At 43.2% G+C, this 23561-nt stretch overlaps 5 protein-coding genes across 7 annotated transcripts in view; 3 read left to right on the forward strand and 2 right to left on the reverse strand.

The window, feature by feature from the left end:
* The first annotated feature begins 768 nt into the window (after nt 1-768).
* On the forward strand, nt 769-7885 carry six5 (SIX homeobox 5). Its single transcript, XM_034549068.1, has 3 exons — nt 769-1521; nt 2578-4064; nt 5158-7885. The coding sequence occupies exons 1-3, from the start codon at nt 836-838 to the stop codon at nt 5814-5816; spliced, it is 2832 nt and encodes a 943-aa protein (XP_034404959.1). The 5' UTR covers nt 769-835; the 3' UTR covers nt 5817-7885.
* A 540-nt stretch (nt 7886-8425) lies between these two features.
* Nucleotides 8426-10283, forward strand: six9 (SIX homeobox 9). The gene is made up of 3 exons (XM_034548962.1): nt 8426-8821; nt 9342-9517; nt 10133-10283. The coding sequence occupies exons 1-3, from the start codon at nt 8426-8428 to the stop codon at nt 10281-10283; spliced, it is 723 nt and encodes a 240-aa protein (XP_034404853.1).
* Nucleotides 10284-10359: 76 nt separating this feature from the next.
* On the reverse strand, nt 10360-16202 carry qpctla (glutaminyl-peptide cyclotransferase-like a). 3 transcript variants are annotated; one of them, XM_034547911.1, is made up of 8 exons: nt 16078-16202; nt 14095-14536; nt 13113-13259; nt 12739-13032; nt 12173-12334; nt 11789-11888; nt 11586-11702; nt 10360-11282 (listed from the first exon to the last, which is right to left on the reverse strand). In XM_034547911.1, the coding sequence occupies exons 2-8, from the start codon at nt 14308-14310 to the stop codon at nt 11137-11139; spliced, it is 1182 nt and encodes a 393-aa protein (XP_034403802.1). In that variant the 5' UTR covers nt 14311-14536; nt 16078-16202; the 3' UTR covers nt 10360-11136. The 3 variants fall into 3 exon arrangements, with proteins under 3 accessions (XP_034403802.1, XP_034403799.1, XP_034403800.1); XM_034547908.1 differs by having other exon boundaries at nt 14095-14812; nt 16078-16135; XM_034547909.1 differs by lacking the exon at nt 16078-16202 and adding an exon at nt 14719-14795.
* LOC117741123 (ribonucleoside-diphosphate reductase large subunit) lies at nt 15562-19778 on the forward strand. Its single transcript, XM_034547907.1, has 4 exons — nt 15562-15788; nt 16916-18897; nt 19056-19244; nt 19325-19778. Exons 1-4 carry the CDS (start codon nt 15770-15772, stop codon nt 19514-19516), a joined length of 2382 nt encoding a protein of 793 aa, XP_034403798.1. The 5' UTR covers nt 15562-15769; the 3' UTR covers nt 19517-19778.
* Nucleotides 19779-20182: 404 nt separating this feature from the next.
* Nucleotides 20183-23561, reverse strand: part of sipa1l3 (signal-induced proliferation-associated 1 like 3) — a 62692-nt gene continuing 59313 nt past the window's right edge. The window contains 1 exon segment of the mRNA XM_034547812.1: nt 20183-23213. Within this exon segment, the coding sequence (XP_034403703.1) occupies nt 23022-23213 (192 nt within the window). The 3' untranslated portion in view covers nt 20183-23021.

The following is a 23561-nucleotide window of genomic DNA, read 5'->3' on the forward strand; positions in this document are numbered from 1 at the left end:
TCAATGATAAAAAATAACATAGCACAAGTAGGTATACAACGTGACAACGTAAATTCACATTACATTGCAAGTACAATGGAAGTAATCTGTCAAAAAGCTAAGGAAAGGAGAGCAGACAGGGCAAGCATCCATTTCATCACCTCAACAAGCTACAGAATAAAAATACTGAATACACACACAGTAATGCATCAGTAATCAATACTATACCAATCTGACAGGGGTCATTCCACCTCATTGGTATACGTTTACTGCACTTAAAAAATGTCCTTATTAATTAATCAGCCAATTATTTTCTAAACTTGTCAAATAATCATTGTTACTATGGCATATGACACAGATAAGCAGCCAATCATCACATTTAAAAAAGGTTTTTAGCATGACATGTGACTGAAACAAGGTTATCAAAGTAGTTATGAACAGACTAATTGGCTGAGCTCTGTAGATGTTGACTTGTGTAGTTTCAAATAAGTAAAATCATATAATATGCAGGACTTCAGTACCATCATCCACATTAGTCAGATGTTTGTGAAATGTCATATTATTGTCATGAAACAAGTTTTACACAACAGCTCAATGACAAACACATTGGTAGTGCTGGAGCCAGAACATTATATTTAGTAAGGATATATAATATGATCTGGATAACCTTCTGTCATAAAGGTTGGGCTAAGTAACTTTTAAACAAAGACACTACATTATAGGGCAGAAAGGGGGCGTGGCCGCTTGAAGCTTGCAGGCACATTCATGGTTTGGTCGACTGGCGGAGAATGGGAGAGAGGGAGGGAGGGAGAGAGAGAGAGGAGGAACTGCGGGTGGAAAAAAAGTTAAAGTAAAAATGGCTTCCTTGTCTTTGGAGTCTACAGAACAATCTGAGAACAGCCCAGAGGAGCCAACGGCAACGGAGTCCAAAGAAGAGGAAGATCCGGTGCAAATTTCGGAACAATTACTCCAAAGTTTCCAAAAGTCGGCTTTGAGTTTTTCCACCGACCAAGTCTCATGTCTCTGCGAGGCCCTTCTGCAGGCGGGCAATGTGGATCGCCTGTGGAGATTTCTATCCACCATACCTCCTTCGTCCGAGCTGCTACGTGGCAACGAGACCATGCTGAAGGCCCAGGCACTGGTGGCTTTCCACCGGGAAGAATTCAAGGAGCTGTACGCCCTCCTGGAGAGCTACGACTTCCACCCGTCTAACCATGGGTTCCTGCAGGACCTGTACCTGAAAGCCCGCTACAAGGAGGCGGAGAGGTCCCGGGGCCGCAGCCTGGGCGCAGTGGACAAGTACCGGCTCAGGAAGAAGTTCCCCCTGCCCAAAACTATCTGGGACGGAGAGGAGACCGTGTACTGCTTCAAGGAGAGATCCCGAAATGCCCTGAAAGAGTGCTACAAGAGCAACCGGTACCCGACTCCGGACGAGAAGAAAAACCTGGCCAAAGTCACCGGGCTGTCCCTCACGCAGGTCAGCAACTGGTTCAAGAACCGCAGGCAGAGGGACAGGACCCCGTCCGGGACCCACAGCAAAAGGCAAGCCCAACAACACCGGGAACACACTAATCGCATGTCTCTAGTTTTTGTGGATCGAGTTAGGGGAAATCTAAAGTCCGATCCAGCGGACATCTGTCTTCAACGAGCCTTTGAATATTTGGGCGGCTCGTTAGTCTGTGTTGTGTTTGATGACGTATACAACCACTCAGTCAGAACAGTCACTGAAACTACCAGACCAAACCTTCATGGTAAACAGAGACCTGCAGGCCTACACAGTGCAGCACGGAGAGAGCGTGCACACATTAAACTCCTCAGTAAAAAAACAAACGACTAATACAATGCATCAAACGAGAAGATGGACTGGGGAGCTGTCCTTTGACAGCTAAAGCCACACATGGTTGAGAGAAGCGTGTTGCTTTGTTATGAAATGTGAGATCCAGGCGCCCACCATGGCTCAAGTTTCCTGAAACCCTGCACCGCTGTCTCGGGCCTGCAGGGTGACCGAGGTTAGAGTCAACGATTCAAACGAGAAGGTGGCTGGTTGAAAAAAAGAGGGAGGGGGAAATCCTCTTAAAGTTGCTTTCACACAGGCAGTTGTCACTATTTAACCAAGTGTGTGTGTGTGTGGGGGGAGAGATGAGAGAGAGAGAGAGATCAGAGGATTTGTGGTGACTAACAATCAGTATGGTTGACCAGGCTACTCCACATTGTAGCACACATTAACCAGGTAGACGCTCTAAGAGTTGGTAATCTGATCTATCTTTGTCTTCCTGTCGGTTTATACTGATCCACTGCTGAATGTGGTAGGTTTTGTAGATAAGATAGTACAGATGACCAGAAAACAACACCAGCTTCCGACAATTAACCACTGAACAATCTACTCTTTAATTTAATTAAACAAAAAAAAGACTTTGCAAAACATGGATCACCTAATGTTATAAACTGAACCCAGGGTTAAAAAAAAATCACAAAAAAGAATAAACATCTTGTGTGTTCATTTGTGTTCTCGTTGAGTACTGGTTAAGCCATGTGCCCAACCCTCTAAAGTCACACACATTTCTCTTTTATTTGATCCATTGTTTTTCCTTCTTCCAGTGAGTCTGATGGGAACCACAGCACCGAGGACGAGGCGAGCCTCATGGACGACACCCCTGATAAACCGGACGAGGCTGCTGGCTCCACAGCTTCCATCATCTCTCTCTCCGCCGTCCCCTGTAGCACGGGAGGCCAGCTTATCTTCAACGGCTCCGGTGGCTTCCTCACAGCGCCTCAGTCGTTACTCCTTAATGGAAATTCCCTGCTCTCCAGTACCGGTGCTGGTGTCATAATTAATGGGCTAAGCTTGGGCGATTGCCAGACTGTCACACTGAGTCCTGTTGCAACCAACTCTCCGTTGATACTGAACGGGGCTCAGGTAATAACCAAACCTAATATCAGTGTGCAGCAAGCCATTTCTATGGCGCAGCAGGAGCTTTCGGCCTTGGAGGCCAAGCAGAGAAGTCTTGCAGCAGATGTTCTCAGCACAAACACCACGTCAGTCTCAAACCCTCCATCCATCATCTCTCTTCCTCTGCAAACCAGAACTGACAGCGGCAATGCGATGGATTTCATCAGTGTCCCTGAATCAGAGGGCAGCTGCCAGACAGTATCTTCATCTTCATCTTTATCCCCTTCCTCACCAACTCTGTCCTCCCCAACCAGGCTCCCCTCGCTAGTCTTAACACAAAACCCCCAACGCCAGGAGTCTCTCCCCTTCCCTGCCTCCATGTCATCGACAGGCATGTTAATCTCCAGTTCTGCTATGCCTTTCTCCAGTCAACATGGGGAGTACGTTGTCTTTGCCACTTCTGGTTCTCACTTAAACCCTTCTAGCTCTGTCGTTTCCTCCAGCCACTCCTCCCCTCAGGTCTTCTCTCTGCCCCAGGTTGTGCCTTCCATCCAGGGTATACCAGTCTCCCAGCTGGTCCAGCACTCTTCAGGAGCTCAGGTGTCCCAATGCCCTCAGTTGGTCCCAGTGTCCTCCCTCACCTTGCCAGCTCCTCAGTTCCAAAACCAGACAGTGAACACAAGCACCAGACTGGTGCAACAGCAGCAGGATGCGTCAACAACTTTGCCTGAAGGTGCTACAACCATATTCTCTATCTCACAGCTCAACAACAACCAGCTCCCACAGCGAACCATACACCAGCTGGGGGGCCTAAGCACAAACTCCACACCCAGCAAAATCCAGGTCCCACAAGTTATTTCCTTCTCCTCCCCGACACAAGTAGTCCCAGTCCCACAGACCAAAGGCACCACACCAGCACAGTTAGTCCCCCTCTCCATGCCTCAGCTGGTCCCCGTCTCCCCCATCCAAACTTCTTCCACTATGTCTTTTCCCCAAGTGGTACCTGCCAGTTCTTCTCTCCCCATCCCCTCTACTGGAGTACCCTTACAGATCCTGACCTCGGCTCCTGCAGGGGTCGCACAGGGTCCTCTCAGAATAAACCAGTTGAGGCCCATTCAGAGTGTGGGTCCTCCAACCGCCCCTAGTGTGCAGCTCCTCAACTCTGGGATCATTCAGCTGCCTTCTGCTCCTCCAGGTACAATTTATCCATTAGATATTTGTGTATTAATGTTGCAAGCAGAGCTGAAACGATTAGTCCAATGACAGGAAACTACTCGGCAACTGTTTTGATAATTGATTAAGTAGTTTAATACATTTTCAAGCAACATTAGGGGAAGAAATTCACTGCTTCCAGTCATTCAAACATGAGGATTTTCTTAATCATATGTGATACTAAACTCATTATCTTTGGGATTTGGACAGATAAAACAAGCAAGTAGTCACACATTTGGGCTCTGGGAAATTAGTGGATTAGCTGATGCAGAGTCCCTTGATACAAGTACTAAATTATCAATAATTATAGAAATAGTCCACAGTGGGATGATCTACTCTAGGACTGGGACTAACAATAGTTTTTTTTGTTTATTATTCTGGTGATACTTTGCTCAATGTCAAATGTCTTAAAAGATCAAAAATGCCCTTCAAAGTTTGTATGGCCACGGTCTTCATGTTTTTGGTTTCAGTCAATACCTGCACATTACTACACATACTACATACATACACACACACTATTCAGTTTATTCTTAGATTTGACAAGAGGGGCAGAAACAACACATTTCCCCTTGGGGATTAATACAGTATATATCTATCTAGAAAACCCTCACAACTTTGCTCAAGAAATATAATAATAAAATGTATTATTGTCAAAATAGTTGCCAATTAATTTTCTGGCAATGGGTTACTCAACTTATTGTTTGAGATGTAAAATATGTTCATTAGTTTATTAGTACAGTAGCCTAATTTATGCATTACATTGTAACACTTAAGAAACAATGCCTCAAAAATGTATGTACAAAGAGCTCTGACACTAAACAATAGAGCATCTGTAACTAGAATGTTAAAGGAAAAATATATTGTAATACACATTCAGAAAACCCCCCACAAATAAATAAATACAGAGACAGAATATTAATAATGCTTGTTGTCTAAACATCTAAATCACATGTTATAATAATGGTCTGTAAATGAACTTGCTGCCTCCACGCTACCTCTCATAGTGGTGCGCCTCCTGTTTGAATGTTTTTACTCTGTCTTGATTGCTGGCTATTTTTCATTCATCACCACCGCAGGTAACCTTCTCCTCGGTGGAGGCCCCTACCTGAGCGTCCAGCAAGGCAAGCTGATTCTGACCATCCCAGCAGGCATTCAACTCACCAGTTTGCCCCTGAAACAGGTCCCTGAGGCGCCACCCTTCTCTGCGAATGGACTGAGTCACCTTCTCACCTCCTCCACCCCTCCCGTAGTCTCGACCGCCTCATGCCCGACCCCCTGTGGTCTCGCATCATCTCCCCTAAACTTCATCAACTCGTCTCTGCTGTACGGGGCTCCAGAGACGGGGACCCCTGTCGTCCCCTCCCCTCATGTGCTGGACCATTCAGTCACTCCTACAGCGCCAAACACACTCACTCCAGAAAGTCTGCTCGCCCTCAGTCCCATGTACAGTGGGGTGACACCCAACATCCACTTGTCCCAGCCAGCCTGGAGCCCTGTGCCCCTCTCCACTTCAGCGAGTCTAACTCTGTTTGATGTCCGTGGCAAGGGGGACCTAACTGTGGACCCGGCTTTGTTAGGCCTACCTGGAGGAGAGTCGCTGCTTCTGGGAAGCCCCTCACCGGAGCACGATGTGGACGCCAACTCTGCACTGGGGGATCCAGAGGAGATGGACGGGGACTCCAAGATTCTTACGCAGCTCCAGTCAGTCCCCGTGGACGATGATCTCGGCTTGTAGTCCGTTTACCTTGCTGGTTGGCAACCCAGTGTCTCTAAAAACAAAAACAATGAAGCATACAGTAGGTTGCAGACTCAGCTGTCTGACCGATTTTATTCTACGTTTTCAAACCTTGAAGAACCAAATGTTTTTTACAATATGTTCTGGTTCCAACATGTACAACAATGATGCTCACTCAGTAGGGCCTGGTACCATCACAGTCTCAGCTGGCACTTTTGAGATAAATCCTCTGCAGTTCTATTTCACATGGATAGATTATATCGGATGTTCTCGTGCGTTTCAGAGTTTTTTTTACTAAATTCTGTACGTGCCTTATGTGTTTTATCAGATGTTTGAACGTTTCCACCGGGAAAAGAAAAGACTATTCTATGCAAGGCTTTATGGCTTTGCCTACTCGCTCAGCTCTTCTTTGCAGTTTTGTGGACTACAAGTTCAGTTGTACTTGGGAAAGATGGCTGGCTTTATTTTCTGTCAGTAGAAGAAGTTCTTTGAGGATCGACCACAGTAACTATACACCGGACTGTCTGGCAAAGGCATGAATCTAGAAATAGTTGAGTATGGCCTGTCTGTCCAGAGCTCAGAGATTCAGGACTCCAGGAATATAGTGAAGATTATATTCTTCACAAACAGAACTTAGTTTAGTTGGTTGAGTTTTATGTGAAACCATTATTGCATCATAGCTTCGAGGACTATACAGCAGTATTTTATTACTACAGGTTACTGAAGTCTGGGCTGAAACATGCTGCCAAACTGATTTTATAAGTAAACTGTAAAATGACTTTCTGCAGTTTTTAAGTGGAAATGCTACACTCCAATAGTAAAAACATGAAATAAAAGGGTTTATACGCTATGCAATGCATGTTTAGTTCTTTATAGCACACTTTGTGGCACAATAGCTGAGTTGAGAAGCCAGTACTCTTGGGAGACAAGAAAAAGCTTTTAATTAACTTTTAAATGAAGCATGACACTAAAGCTTTTGCTGTGATCCCACTTCGTAATATTTTGTTGTCAAATGCATCCAGTTTGTTCATATTGATAAGTGCCTTATTTTAAAGCTTACAGGTTTTATGTTTTTACAAGTGCTATACACACACACAACCACATTTTGGGATTCACATCGTGGACTTCTTTTGAATACCCACATTTGTTTGTCTGTTTGATTGCTAGTGAAATATAATGTGACAGTTTTGGTTGCATAGTCATAGCCCGATCTCCTCTATTTGTATATTTTGCACCTTTCATTCACACAATGTTTACTGCGCTTCTGTGTTATGACAGTGGTTGTAATCATGAAAATATCTTTTATATAATTTTTTAATTGGACCTTAATGATCCTGATGCTGATTTCCTGATTAAATCTGTTGTAAATTGATGGAACAGCTCCTTCAATGAACACCTGAATATGCCCATCGTTTAAGACCTTTGGCTAATCATGGTACACAAAAATACAATTCAGTGTTGCATCTAGTTACAATAATGGCCTTTGTGTTTTTTTATTAGAATGTTTGTTGTTTGTCTTTTTTGTACATTTAATCTATTTAAAGCATGTATCAATCAGTAAGAAAGTGAGTCCTTGTGAAAAAATGCAGATAGGAAATTACATTCATTTTGACTTGGAAGGTCACATTGTTGTGCAAACTGAGGTTTTACAATCTTAGACTACATGTATAAAAGTCATTTTGATGGTAATTTACAAATACAGTAGGTCACCCCCTGTTAATAAATGTCAAGGCCATTTGTTCCCAGTGGCCTTTAGTAATTAATTGAATGGCTTGAACAAATCAGTTTTAGTCTGAATTTTACTGAAATTTAAATAAGTAGTTAGGGGTAAAGGGAAATGTGTCCTATATGTAAAATATTGTAGCCTGCATTTGTTTATATGAGCCATTTCTTACCAAAGCATGATGCCATTAAAGCCTCAATGGGCGTACGCACATTTGTACCCATTTGTTTGTAGCCTGGGACACGTTATTGCTCTCTAACCAACAGACACATATGACTCCACATTTTACCAAAGATAATGTATTTTGATCAACTTTTTGATATTTGTGAAAGGGAACATTTGTGTCTGTCGTACAAGGTTTTCTCATTTTTGTATTCAAATGCATTCTATTTTTTATATTTCATAATATTGCAATAAACTACATTTACAGAAAAGGTTTGCCTTTACTTATGACTTTTGGAAACGGTTAATTATTGTTTGCGCTAAAACTATTTGGCCAATGATTCTGCTTCTAATTTGGCAAGAAAATTTTATTCAAATGCGTTTTCTTTCTGCATTGCAAAACCATCATACCCTCTCTGTGAGTGGATGGCAGTACAAAAGCAAATCCACCATGTGTGTGAGTGTGTGCATGCATGTGTTTGAACAAGAGAAGGAGTCCTGTATGGTGTGTTGTTGTAACCCTGATGGTCTCAGGTTACCTGTGATTCAATTCTGCAGGGGCATGATGATAAACATGCATGCATGTTCACTAGTTCATCCACAGACAAGGCTTCAGCTCGCTCCTGTACAGACTTAAGGGCGGTTGTTAGAAGACATCTTGACACAGACTTTGGTTCAACTCCCATCTCAGGACTTTGAGGGCAGCCATCCTGTTTCCACGGCAATGATCTTCACACCAGAGCAGGTGGCTTGTATGTGCGAGGTCCTTCTGCAGAGCGGTTGCATGGATCGCCTTGCTGGCTTCCTCCGCACTCTTCCTCCTCCTTCCCTCTCCTCCTCCTCTCCTTGTCCTGGGGAGCAGGAGAGTGTGCTGAAGGCTAAAGCCGCAGTGGCCTTTCACCAAGGCCACTTCACTGACCTCTACACCCTGCTGGAGGGCTTCCCTTTCTCCCCACGCAGCCACCCGCTCCTGCAGCAGCTCTGGCTCAGAGCCCACTACATGGAGGCCGAGAGGCAGAGGGGCCGACCTCTGGGAGCTGTGGGGAAGTATCGTGTAAGGAGGAAGTTTCCTCTACCAGACACCATCTGGGACGGAGAGGAGACCAGCTACTGTTTCAAGGTATATATATATATATATATATATATATATATATATATATATATATATATATATATATATATATATGTATATACATTATACATTATATATATATATATATATTATAATAATCCATTTAATTTATATAGCGATTTTTAGGAAACTCAAAGACACTTTACATGTTACATTAATATATAATGTATATAATGTAAATATATATCACACTTTTACTTTTGATACTTGGATTATATTTTACTGGTGAATCTTCTCTTCAATAGCATTTTGAATGCAGGACTATTTTTTCTTTAGCACCACATCTGAATACTTTTTTTTCCAACATCAGGGATGGACTGGTGGAAGCTGACAAAAGTTAACTGGAAGGGCTTTGGCCCATGTTTAACCTCAAATTACAAATAACAATCCATTCAAATAGTTAGATTAGCTACTTAAAGGTTTTTTTTATATACACTTGTAGAGTAATTTACTTGACTTTGTGTTTATATCGTTCAGGACTGACTTTATTTATTCAATATACCAACAGGAAAAATCCCGGAGTGTACTCCGCAAATGGTACAGCCTTAATCCGTATCCCTCCACACGGGAGAAGCGGGAGCTAGCGGCGACCACCGGCCTGACGACCACGCAGGTCAGCAACTGGTTTAAGAACCGCAGGCAGAGGGATCGAACCACCGACGTTCACGGGTCAGTGAACAGCAAGTTAATAAAATAAATAAGCAATGAACATATATTTAACTTAATTATAATGAATGACTTCACACATGCATACTTATTTAAAGAGTAACAGGTTTTAAATGAAGGCTTGACGTTTACGTTAAATTGTTTAGAAGTCTGTTGAACACAGAGTGCTTTGACAAATGATCGAGACCTGGTCATCAGATGTTTGTCTTCTCAGACGATTTGGAGAAAGATAACTTCTCTTCATTTTCTGGTGATCCAACGGAAATATTCAAACAGCAATAACTGTTTTAATAAACTTTAAAGAATTATAACATTTCAAGCACTTATTGGTCTATTAATGATGTTGTTTTTCTTGTCATTGTCGTCTTCGGGTTTGAGACTGTGAAAGAAGAAATAATGTTTTTTTAAATTTTATTTTTTTAATGCAACATGAACATCTGCAAAGCATTTGCAACAGAACCAAACTAGAGCAATCTGAAATCACGTAAAACCCAAATTGAAGTCTTTGTCTAATTTGACATAGTACAACAGGACCCTCTTGTGGTTAAATTAAGACACGACGAACAAATTAACAGCAGTGGAAGTCATGATCAGATGCAGTTTTCTGATGCTCATCCTCTCTTCATTCTCAAGCTGTGGAGGAACCTCAGCCGAAGTCCATCCTCCCTCTGACAACGACGTTTCACCTCCAGGAAGCCCACATCCGCTGTACCACTGCCCTCCACCTCCCCCCCTCTCTCACCCACCATGTCGTCTTCTTCACATGTGGAGAGGCCTCAATTGAATATGCCCTTCAAATGTTTAGTTTGTGACTTTTATTACTTGGTTGTTTCTTTTTGATTAGTATAATATTTAAACAGTTTCACGTCTTCTGAAAAGTTTATTTTATGATGTCAGTAAAACAAATACTTTGCAAGTAATATTTGTGACCAAAACATTACATTTCAGACATCGTTCTTTAACTTGTCAAAGTGGAGGTGAGTTAGGGACTAAATGTTCCTCCGTGGACTTTTTCAGTGTTTTTGACGTCCCAAAATCACATCAGATTCTAAACAGAAATTCAATACAACTTTATTGCAGACTTTTCAGCACACCTTTTACATGGTGTAAATAAAAATATGTTGCATTTTAACTCCAATAACTTCATTGCACTGGCACAAAATGTGCAGTATAGCCATATAATATAGCTGGAATTAATAACGGCAGGTTGTAAGGCCAAGAGGATCCTCCGTCAAGTGAAGGTAAATCATTATTCACAGATATGACTGAGTGTTTATAGTAGAGAGACCTCAACTCGTTACAAAGTCTGTCTTCTCTGACATTAGTGCATCTCAATCATATCAATGGGGGACATACATTAGAATGTTTTTTGCTTAATATTTCACAGGAATGAAGCTAAATAAATAAAAAATAGTGTGACTTTAAATTCACAGACTCAACTTTCCAAACGGTTTCTCTGGTACACCGGTTACAGAACAGTTTACTTAATGTCACCAAGTTCTCCATTTGTGCCTTTAGGTTCAATTTACGCTGGTCATTATACCATTTTTTGTCATCATTGTGACAAAAAGCATTAGCACTCCAGTAAGGGGTAAAATGTGAGCAACTTCACCCCAATATTTGTCAGAGTTTTGTGTTCAGAAGCCCAGATATTCTGCCAGAAGCACAGCAAGGATCTTGGTGAGGTTCACCACAGTGGGACGGTGCATGTTCTCCTCTGTGTCGTCCAGTGTGTGCCAGAACTGTGGGAAGGGAGTGGCGATGACGTGTAGCACAGGGACACCTATGTGTGGAGGGAGCGACAGTGATGACTGGCAGCATGTATACTTACATCAAGCATTTCCTAAAATTGTCTGTGACTCACTCTCTCACTCACACACACACACACACACACACACACACACACACACACACACACACACACACACACACACACACACACACACACACACACACACACACACACACACACACACACACACACACACACACACACACACACACACACACACACACACACACACACACACACACACACACACACACACACACACACACACACACACACACACACACACACACACACCTCTGTGAAGGAAGGGGATGTGGTCGTCGAGCACAGGTCCGAGGTACACATCCTTCCTAAAATATGTCTGCTCTGAGGGGTGAGACGTCAAGAGACCCTGTCGATGGAGTTTCTTCTCTGAGAGCGAGGAGGGTGAAGGCAGAGTTAGGGCACACAAACGGAGATGGGATGTTATTCATGAAAACGTTACAGCCAGTGTTTACCTGCAGCGATCAGACGGTCAAACCAGCGCGCCGTGTTATCAAAGTGATTAACAATCAGTGGATCAGGACCGCCGAGCAGGTCTAGCAGCACAAAAAGGTCCTAAAGAGAAAGTGCAAAGTCATACATACAGCCGTGCATGTTGCCGAGAGGTAAAACGTGACATGACAGGAGAGGTGACGTTAGAGATACTAACTAATTAAATTCAGACAGACCCTCAATTCCTATATTTAGTAGGAGGGTCAGTCAATACAGAAAAGTCTATTGTTAAGTTTCAAATGGGATAGGTTTGAGAAGTCTGCTAAGTTCAGCCTGCTCATACATAATTTAGAGTGTATCTGCATCAGGATATGAGGATAACCATGAAGAACGCGTATTTTCCTCACCACAGCCTGAAGCATGGTGGTGTGTGTGGCGCCTGCAGGATGAGGCGTGTTGGTCATCCGCTCAGCCATGTGACGGGAGCCGTACAGCGAGTCTGTGTCGGTCCACTCTTCAAATGACTCCTCCCCATCAAAAAACACTAGCTGAAGAGACACTGGGAGTTTCTAAGGAGGAAATGGGAAGAAAGAAATTAAAATTAATTTCACAAAAAGCAGCATCAGAGGGCCGTTTCTCTTTCTGCAGTGATGTATTCTTAAAGTAACTACATAAACCACAGCCTCAGGAGGGATGCTGCTATTTACAGATGACTGCTGCAAAGAAAACAAGGAGCTAGAGTCAGCATTTCTTATCCTGTACTGCAGCCACAGAGCCAGCAGGACACAATGAGTCAGAAGAAGAGAGGCTACTCTTCTCAGCATCATCTTTTCTTTTTGTCGTAGGAAAGATCACAGGAAGTAAGAAACTACTCTCTCAACATGTGCAACTGCTGCCTCAATCTCTTCAGTGCAAACACTGCAAAACACCAGGACATCAACACACATGTTAGTAAACTCAACTGAGCACAGACCTGCTGTTTGTATGATAGAAGCTGGGCATCCAGAGAGGTGACCAACTCCAGAATCATAGCACATGGCACTGCCGAGTCACTGGCCCCCAGAAACACCTTCTCTGGGGCCCGGGGGTCTGGAGGCATGGCCTTGGAGTCGTAGTGGCATGCCAGGAGCAGCCTGCGTGGGGCCAAAGGATCCAGAGTGGCAACAATGTTGGTGAAGGTGACCTGGCCACGAGGGGTTGAAGACTGGAAGGAGTCCAAGTCTACAGCCCAGCCAGCAGACAGCGAAGACAGAGTGGAGGTGATGTGCTGAAGCAGGGCAGAGAGGGTGGATTAAAGACGAGTGAGGGGAATGTGTAAAGAGGAGGAAACTATACATAGGTACACACTTGCTGGACCGCCAGGCTGCCTTGTGTCCCTGGGAGCCTCTCAATCAAGATGGGCCTCAGGTGGGTCTCCCACAGGCGGGTACCATCCACCTGAGAGGCCAGACGGCGGATTTGAGCCGGTGAGCACTTGCTGGCTTTGTGGGACAACTGGATGGACGAGAGAGAAGATTAATGACTAAGAAGCTAAAGGGAAGATAAAAAGCAAACAAAAAGTTAAGCAGCAAAGTGTAACAACAGCAGAACAAATAGTAAGAATCTGAACTCTCTTCAGGTGGTTGTGGTACAGAGGAGGTTCTGTAGTCCAGGTCAGACAAATGTTTGACAGCACCTAATAGGTCTTCCACTTGTCATTTATTGTTTAGTGCAAAAAAGGATAGGATATAGTTGAAGTACATCATAATTTAGTGTTAAATGCAATGGTATCAGGCTGAAGGGCAGCCATCATTTGACACTAGAAGGTTGTAACTCACCACCCGAAATGGGGAAAGTGTATTTGTTCAGTTTAACACTTAGAGTTGGACGTCACTACTTATTTTGAAACTAATTGTGGTTCAATATGCAACCAACACAAGTGTGATGTGGAAACTTGAAACTGTCTTGTATCCGGCAGTAAAACCCTTTTTTTTTTTTTTTTAAATCAACAATATTATCATATTCATAGATCAATGAGGGAGAACAGGTTTTAATACTTTTTTGCCGTTATGTGTGGAGGGGATCTTTTGTTTAAAAAAAGACAAAGGAATAATTGATTACAGTTATGTCCATCGCCTAATAATGAATTAATCGACGACTAGTTTTACCAGTATCATATCGGGTTACTCTGTCACAGACATCCACAAAATGCAACACAATCTGGTTGTGACTGATATATTTCTGGGACAGTGAACACTGGTAACGTTGTACAGTCTGCGTGTGTGTGTGTGTGTGTGTGTGTGTGTGTGTGTGTGTGTGTGTGTGTGTGTGTGTGTGTCATGACTCTTACTCTGTCTTTGGTCAGATCTGCGGTCGGCACGCGACTCGCCTGTTCGTTGGTGGAGTCGTTTGACAGGAAGACACTCAGCACCGCGGCGAGCACCAGGACCCCGAGGAGGCAGAGCAGAAGCACCCGGGCCCGGGGCATCCGCACCCGGTCACATCCGACGAGACAGCCGCCGGTGTTCTGCTGCAGAGGCTTGTACCTCCGACTGGACCTGGACATGACGAGGAGGAGGACGTCCCAACAGCGACGTGTCCTAACCGACTAGTCCGCAGGAGGGAGAGTCACACAGGAAGTCGAAGCTGCAGAGCTGAAGCGGCTTGTCCGTCAGACCGGTGTTACATGGTCCGTTTCAGGAGAAGGATGCATCCTTTACGTGCCGTCAGTCGTGTGTGGTCCAATGTGACTCCAGCAGCCCAGCTCGTTGACGACATTGTTGATTTCATGGCTAGTTTTCGAGCATAACGTATAACAATTTACACACAAACAGATTCAATGTTGACTAACTAATTTTCATCCACTCGCAGCTGCTAATGAGGAACGCTACAATGTCGCGTGAGCAAAGTTGTTATAACTCTTCCGTTGCAGTAGTTTATGTAAATGTACACATGTAATGTGTCTTCTCATTACCGGACATCTTGGGAGTCTCTGGTCGCGTGACGTGCCTTCTTTTAGGTTTCTATTGTGGTTGACAAACCGCTTTGTGGTGCGATATCGCCACCTACTGGTCGTGCGAAGAAACGGCATGTGACGACATTTAAGTACTGTACTTCAAATACATTTGAGGTATTTGTATTTCTTTACTTGAGACATTTTATTTAATGCTTCATTATCCTTCAACTCCACTTCATTTCGGAGGCAAATACTGTACTTTCTTACCGCACTTTTACTTAACAAAATCAGATGTTGAACTACATAATTAAGTGTTTTATTTTAAGTACATGAATCCTAATATATTGAAAGAGGTCTCAGATCAGATCACTGCAATACACATAGTAAACTAAAAGAAGAGCTATAATTTCTATTTTACTTCCAGTGTCAAACTAATCTATCACATACCTATTGTTCACCTCATCTTCATCTGTGAAGAATTGATTAGTCACCCAATCACTTAATGTAACATCCTTACTACACTAGGAACTTCTACTCAACGTCTGGTGTGATGTACAGTCGTAACATGCGTTTCAAATACTCCTATTTCTGTTCCCTGGCTTATTCAGGAATATTTGATTGAATGCATCTCTTCCCTGAGTGAGTGAGGACATAGTGAGGACACATTCCTGTGTGCTCTATGACAAGTGAGCTTGAATCATGTCAGGACAAAACACAACCAAACGTGTTATGTGACCTATTTCTTTATCCCGCCAAATTTTCGTCCGGGAAAAAAAATGAACGAAAGAGGAAGCTGGCATTCAACATGCTGTGATTGGTCCTCAGATACGAACGCCCGCGTGCTCTAGCTGGTGATTGGTCGACCCTCCCGTCCATCTCTGCGTGCACCGGTGACGTCTCCCGTACAAATACGACGTTAGCGGGATTTGGAGCAGTTGTCCTCGCCTCCTCGCCCTCTGGACGGAGTCTCCCGTCGCTCCGCACGTCTCGACACCGAGCACAAGATAAAGTCGTCGCCGGTCAGCTGCTGTTTGTTCTCAGGACCCCAATAACGTCACACTTTGCCAGCATGCACGTGCTCAAGCGAGGTGAGTGGTTTTACGCTGTCATGGCCTCGGTTAGCTCCAGTGCTATAATTTCAATAATGTTATTTATTATTCAACTTATGTGACTGATTATTGGATGTGCCACTTAACACCATGCTTTAGTCGGCCAGCTAACGCTAACTAGTACTCCGTAAGTTAACTTTGTTAATAAGCTAGTTAACCAGTGGGAGCAGCAGGTATAGTTAGAGTTAACTAATTCTGCGTTAACGAGCACGTCGTCGTATAAAAGTCAGATTCATCACCAGCTCGCAAAACAAACTCTTTGACTTACTAGAAATGTCATTTCCGTTTGACGGTGTTGAGTCTTTGTCCTGGTTGGCGCCAAAATGTAAAGTTAACGTCGTTCAGGCCTGAATGTGGAGCTCAGTCTGGCTGCAGCGGTTAGTGACGTATAAGGACCGATGATGATGATGATGATGAAGACAAGTCATTATAATCCGTAATACCCTGTATTGGTGGTTTATGCGGAATATAACTCGGTGCATTTCCTCAAGTAACGTGACTAGACTAAAGTACAGCTTTGTGGTACTTGTACATTGAGTATTTACATTTCATGCTATTTACTACATTTGAGGTAAATACTGAGCCTCCACTTAATGTATTTGATGATTTTAGTGACTTTAGTTGAAACATCAATGCATCACTAATAGTTAATCATTATATGATTCTCGAACTGGCTTTCTGCTTCATGAGGAGTCTTTTTTTTTTTTTTTAAAGTATCAGTTAATGTACTTTAATTTCAGCTCTTTAATATAGTACAATTACCCAAAACAGATTATGTTACTATGATAAAATTTTTAATACTTAATCCTCATTTGATTAATAGTTAAATACCCTGTGGGATCACACTGTATTAAGTCGATGTACTATTTTATCAAATGTAATCTTCAATTTAAAAGAATCAATCTGCTCCACAAAATAATCTGTGTGGCTTGAAAGCTAATTTAAACTGAACAAATATGTTTTTTTTGTTAAATGAAGTTGACCAAAAGATCTTCACTGGCTGCTAATGTACCTTTTGCTGTTAATTGATTCTATAATTTTTCTGACTTTCAACTTCGGACCGCTGTGAATGGGATTAACTGAAGTGTTTTGTTTTGTTTTTTCAGATGGACGCCAAGAGCGCGTCATGTTCGATAAAATCACCTCTCGTATCCAGAAGCTGTGCTACGGCCTTAACTCTGACTTCGTGGATCCGGCCCAGATTACGATGAAGGTGATCCAGGGTTTGTACAGTGGCGTCACCACCGTGGAGCTCGACACGCTGGCTGCAGAGATCACCGCCACACTCACGACTAAACACCCCGACTACGCCATCCTCGCTGCGCGGATCGCTGTCTCCAACCTACACAAGGAGACAAAGAAGGTGTTCAGCGACGTGATGGAGGACCTGTACAACTACGTCAACCCCTTAAATAGACGCCACTCTCCCATGATCTCCAAGGAGACGCTCAACCTCGTTCTTGAGAACAAAGACCGCCTCAACTCTGCCATCATTTTCGACAGAGATTTCTCCTACAACTTCTTTGGCTTCAAGACTCTGGAGCGGTCCTACCTGTTGAAGATCAACGGCAAAGTGGCCGAGCGGCCGCAGCACATGCTCATGCGAGTGTCTGTTGGGATCCACGAAACGGATATCGACGCAGCCATCGAGACCTATAACCTGCTGTCGGAGAAGTGGTTCACCCACGCCTCTCCTACGCTCTTCAACGCAGGAACCAATAGGCCACAGCTGTCCAGCTGCTTCCTGCTCGCCATGAAAGACGACAGCATCGAAGGCATCTACGACACCTTGAAGCAATGCGCCCTCATCTCCAAGTCAGCTGGAGGAATCGGTGTGGCCGTCAGCTGTATCAGATCAACGGGGAGCTACATCGCTGGCACCAACGGCAACTCCAACGGGCTCGTCCCCATGCTGAGAGTTTACAACAACACGGCACGTTACGTGGACCAGGGCGGGAACAAGAGACCTGGGGCCTTCGCCATGTACCTGGAGCCCTGGCACTTTGATGTGTTTGACTTCCTGGAGCTGAAGAAGAACACAGGAACGGAGGAGCAGAGAGCCAGAGACCTTTTCTACGGCATGTGGATCCCTGACCTGTTCATGAAGCGAGTGGAGAGCAACCAAGACTGGTCTCTGATGTGTCCCAATGAGTGCCCCGGACTGGACGAATGCTGGGGGGAGGAGTTTGAAAAGCTCTACACCTCCTATGAGAAGGACGGGAGGTTCAAGCGTGTGGTGAAGGCTCAGCAGGTGTGGCATGCCATTATTGAGTCCCAGACAGAAACTGGTACACCATACATGCTGTACAAAGACGCCTGCAACCGCAAGAGCAACCACCAGAATCTGGGCACCATCAAGTCCAGCAACCTCTGCACAGAAATCGTTGAATACACCAGCCACGACGAGGTAGCCGTCTGCAATTTGGCCTCAATCGCACTCAACATGTACGTCACCCCTAAGCAGACGTTTGACTTTAATAAACTAGCATCCGTGACCAAAGTAATCGTCAAAAACTTAAACAAGATCATTGAAATTAACTTCTATCCAGTGCCTGAAGCCGAGAAGTCCAACAAGCGCCACAGGCCAATAGGAATTGGTGTACAAGGTTTGGCAGATGCCTTCATCCTCATGCGTTACCCATTTGAAAGCCCTGAAGCTCAGCTGCTGAACATTCAGATCTTTGAGACCATTTACTATGCCGCCCTGGAGGCGAGCTGCATGCTGGCCGTAGAGCTCGGCCCCTACGAGACGTACGAAGGCTCTCCCGTTAGCAAGGGCATCCTGCAGTACGACATGTGGGAGAAGATGCCCACCGATCTGTGGGACTGGAAACTGCTGAAGGAGAAGATCGCCATGCACGGGGTGAGGAACAGTCTGCTGCTGGCCCCGATGCCCACAGCCTCCACCGCCCAGATCCTGGGCAACAACGAGTCCATCGAACCCTACACCAGCAACATCTACACCCGCAGGGTCCTCTCTGGAGAGTTTCAGATCGTCAATCCTCATCTGCTCAAAGACTTGACGGAGAGAGGACTGTGGAGCGAGGAGATGAAGAACCAGCTGATCGGCCACAACGGGTCCATTCAGGTAATCCAGAGCCTATCCAGATCGCCTTTCGATAGGAAGTGTTGGTGTGCTTATGTTTTGCTTTAAGAATGTTGCAGATAATTAAATGGGTGCTGAGTCAAGTTAATGTTTCAGCTCTGTGTTGTAACTGACCAATAATTAAAAGATTTGTTCAACAGGAGATTAATGAGATTCCAGATGATCTGAAGCAGCTCTATAAAACAGTTTGGGAAATCTCCCAGAAGACCATACTCAAGATGGCCGCCGACCGCGGTGCCTTCATCGACCAGAGCCAGTCGCTCAACATCCACATCGCAGAGCCGAACTACGGCAAACTAACCAGCATGCACTTCTACGGCTGGAAACAAGTAAGTGAGACCTGGATATAAAATAACTTGCTACTATGAATGCAGCAAAGTGTGTTACTCACCTCTTCCTCTTACCTCAGGGTCTGAAGACGGGGATGTACTACCTGAGGACGAAGCCTGCCGCTAACCCCATCCAGTTCACCTTGAACAAGGAGAAGCTAAAGGAGGTGCAGGAGACGGTCCAGCCCACAGAGGAGATCAAAGAGCGTAACATTGCTGCCATGGTGTGTTCTTTGGAGAACCGGGACGACTGTCTCATGTGTGGATCGTAGACGTGTCCTCCTTCACTACCTGAATCACTCGTACCTACCAGGTCGCCGGGTTAAACGTGACTTGGTCATGAAGCCTGTTAATTAAGTGCATTTGTAACGATTCAGTTGAGCATTTGTCATTGACCGCACTGTCAGAATGTATAGAATTAATGTTATTAAAGTGTTCTGCTTACTTATGTCTAATATGGCATCAATGACTCAACAAAATGTACTTGGTCAGAAATAAAATGACTTTATAGAAAATAAAACTTTTTACATGCAACTTTTATTTGTGTGATTTTGGGGAGGGGGGCAGGAGAGACTAATTGGAGCTAAAGATGTTATCAATAAATTGGTAAATGGACAACACAGCAAGATGAGCTGCATGTCCCAGGTTTAATTCCTGGCCATTCTCTAACTTTCCACTGTTGATGGCAAATGCCCAGAAGGATCTTTAAAATAAATGTTAATAGTTGCATATTTAAAGTTCCAGTGACTTTCTAATGAAATTCGTTAACATTTATTGAACTACATGGTCTTAGTTTCACATTCAAAAAAACAATTTTGATGTCTCTTTGGTAAAGTGCCCTTTTCTGGATGTTTCATACAAAAAAAAATCTATTGATAAAAATATTTCTTCAGCCTTAGTTTTGTAACACTTTCTAAAAAAAACAAAGCGGACCATGATCATTGTTTAATATAATTTTTTTTATAAAATAATGAAAACATAATTTACACTTTTAAATGTACAAGTTATTACAACCCAAAGAAAACGATGTCCAACCAAAACGTTCTGTGTGCATCACGTACCGGTGCCCTGTGCAGAAAGCACCGACACAAACGGGAAAAGATGCCAGAAAATAGAAAACGAGGAATCATACAAATCAGTTTTGTACAGAGATCAGAAGTAAAATGGCATACAAATAAAAACACAGTACCCTCATCTCTCAACAGTGGGAATGTGTTAAAAAATAAATTATCAAAATATTTAACATCTAAAAAACAAACCTAGTTTTACAATATTACCATTAACCATGTTGCAAACTTGATTTGTTCAACAGAGACCGCTGTGCTATAAATAGCTTAAAATTATACATAACATCAACAAACTTTATAAAAAAGAAACCTTGCCCCCTTTAAGCAAGAGACTTGCAAATACTAAAATCACAGCTACACCTACAAAGCTGCATGAATGAAGGACTTCCTTACAAGGAGGAGAGCGTCACCTGAACTAAAAATGCCCAAAAAGGAAATTTTGGAATCTGACCCCATTATAGCCTGAACTTGTTTATGAGACACTGGTAAGAGGAGCATTTCTGAACCCAAACAACGGCCTGAAAAGGTATACACGTTACTGTATCAAAGCCACACAGCCCGGCTAACTGTATACCTGGCTGCAGTAATAAAGGAGGTGGAGACATGAAAGCAGGAGGAAATGGCAGTTTTCTGTGCGGCTCAGAGTCGGACTACAACACTTGTTTCCTCTTGTGTCACGGAAAGAAAAGTACTTTTGATAGGAGTGGGCATTTTATATGAAGATATCAATATAGTCGACTTTATGGAACATCAATTGAAAAACAACTTTCTAATCCTGCAAATTAAACACGTATAAATTCAGGTATTCAATCATTAAAAACAAAATCAACATTGCCATAAAAAAGGACAGATTTTCAACTTTGCCTAAAATGATTGAATACACCCATGGACATTAAAGGGATGACTACAACGGTATAAACCATACGCTGTAGACATTTAATTTACATCGCCCACTCCTAACTGATGGTTTAAAGTCATTTAACAGCATGTTGAGGAACCTGAGAGAGTTGGGACAGTTCCAGTCCGACCAGGGAAGAAGAAACCTCGTGATGAGAGAAGGATCTGTCTGGCAGAGCGGAGCCGGAGATCATTTAGTACAACTTCTTCAGCAATAAGTCAAACGGACACAGGATGATTAAGAGTCATCCTCTGCAGGGATGTAATTGTTCAGTACCAACGTCCAAAAAAACACTTATTATTTCTGTATGAAAAATAGATATAGTAAGACAATATCATTAAGCAAACTAGCAGTATAAATAGTGTCTTGTGTTCATTTGGGTTATCAAAGAACACAGGGACAAACCCTCTCACACATCTGAGGGAGTTTCATGTACAGAAAATGTTTTCTAGAAGCACACAATACAGCTTCATGTTGATTAGTATGCAAAGATGACGTAAATATAAGAGTGGTTTGACATTTGACATTTTTAGGGGCGCTATGTTTGGTAACAGCTATCAAATCAAGTATGTGATGAAGTGTGATACAACAACTAGGGGCTAGCTGAAATTGCCAATCAGATCACAGAATTTGGTGTAACACCAGGACCGAGCAACATCCTGCGAGTTACTGCTCTCCAGAAAATAGTCCCTAAAACAATGAATTTTTCCTAAATGAACAAATTAGAGAGAGCGTGTTATTTTAGTGCTACTTTTGGACAGCCAGGCTTGTTGTTTTCACCCGGTTCCAGTCTTCAAGTGAAGCTAATAACCGTTTTTACTTTGTAGTGTATATTTTACTGAAAGTCCGTCAAAGTACTGCTTTAATTAAAAAAGAAGTAAAGACGTACTGTGATAACGACTCAATGTTAAAACAATTATCCAGTACATTTAGATCTGAGATGATACGGCACTGCTGAAAACAGTGATAATGTAATGCAATGCACTACATTAGAGATATGATACTATTAATATCACAAGCTGCATGACATCGACCTTTTACACTCGCTCCAAACTTGTTTCACATCTACAGGGTCACAGGTTCATCCATGTAAACGGAGGAAAGAAGAATATGGTGACCCACAAGTGTTCATATTACAGTAAACTGGTTTGTTCATCACTCAAAACATCCTATAATAGACCATCACATTCAATCTCACAAACTCACACCAAAGGGTAATAAAATGCATTTTGCCTTGAGCACAAACACTGTTGTGCCAAAATGTTTCTGAGTACCATCAGCGGCACGCACACGCACACACACCTCTTTAGTACAACAATATTAGTACAATATAGGTAATATTGATACATGAGAATGTACCACACAGGCATCTATCTACAGTACCATGTCTGTAGAGCTTCCATTACTTCTAGTGCATTCTGGGAGATGCAGTCTGCAATGAGACTTTTTTTTTTTGGCTGTTTCGCTGCAGGAACAGTATTAGGCCTCTCCAGGTGATATAGTTTTCCTCTCCTACTCGCTCCTCTGGCATAGTAGCATATGTGTTTTTATATATATATATATATATATATATATATATATATATATATATATATATGACAAGTATATAAGACTTTTTGACTTCAGTCTATAAAAATAAAGAGTCTCACCCAGCCTGCTCTGTGCGCAGGCTGAGTGAGACTTTCAGGGAGTGTTGCATTTTTTATGTTTTGCTCTCTCTAAAGTTCAAGGCAGTCCAGTGGAAGCTGAATGAGGTGACATCATTGTGACATCTGCCGCCGCAACGCGTGCAAGGAATCATGGGTAATCTCTTCACTCACTCCTCGGGTCAGTTTCGTGAGTTAGGGAGTGAGCCTCGTGCTCACTCTCTGTCTTGTCATTCGTAAAAAGAGTGCTGAACTTGCGCAGCTGCTCGCTGGCTGTGTGGCTCTCCACCTGCAAGCGCTGGTTATTCTCTCTCAGGTTGGCCATCTCTGCCAGCAGAAAGACTTTATCCTTCTTCTCCTGGCAGTAGAGAAGAAAAGAAACCAGGATTGTTTAGTTACGTGTGATCGGACAATGAACGAAACTGTAACTTCCATTTTGGGAAATACTCTGCTGGAAGTCAGATAGATACCACGCTCATGTGTATCCACTAAATATGAAGCTACAGCCAGGAGACAGGTAGCATAGCTTAGCATTAAGCCTGGAAACAGGAGGTCACAGCTAGTCTGGCTTTGTGTGTGTGTCGACGAGCACCGCATAACCTCACAAAAACCTGTTGTCTTTATACTTCAAGCTTTGCACAAATTAAACAGACAACATTAATTGGACCGATTTAGAGGTGTTGTTAACTTTTTTGTCAAATGAATC

The sequence above is a fragment of the Cyclopterus lumpus genome, chromosome 13 (assembly GCF_009769545.1).
Source record: "Cyclopterus lumpus isolate fCycLum1 chromosome 13, fCycLum1.pri, whole genome shotgun sequence".
NCBI classification, from domain to species: domain Eukaryota; kingdom Metazoa; phylum Chordata; class Actinopteri; order Perciformes; family Cyclopteridae; genus Cyclopterus; species Cyclopterus lumpus.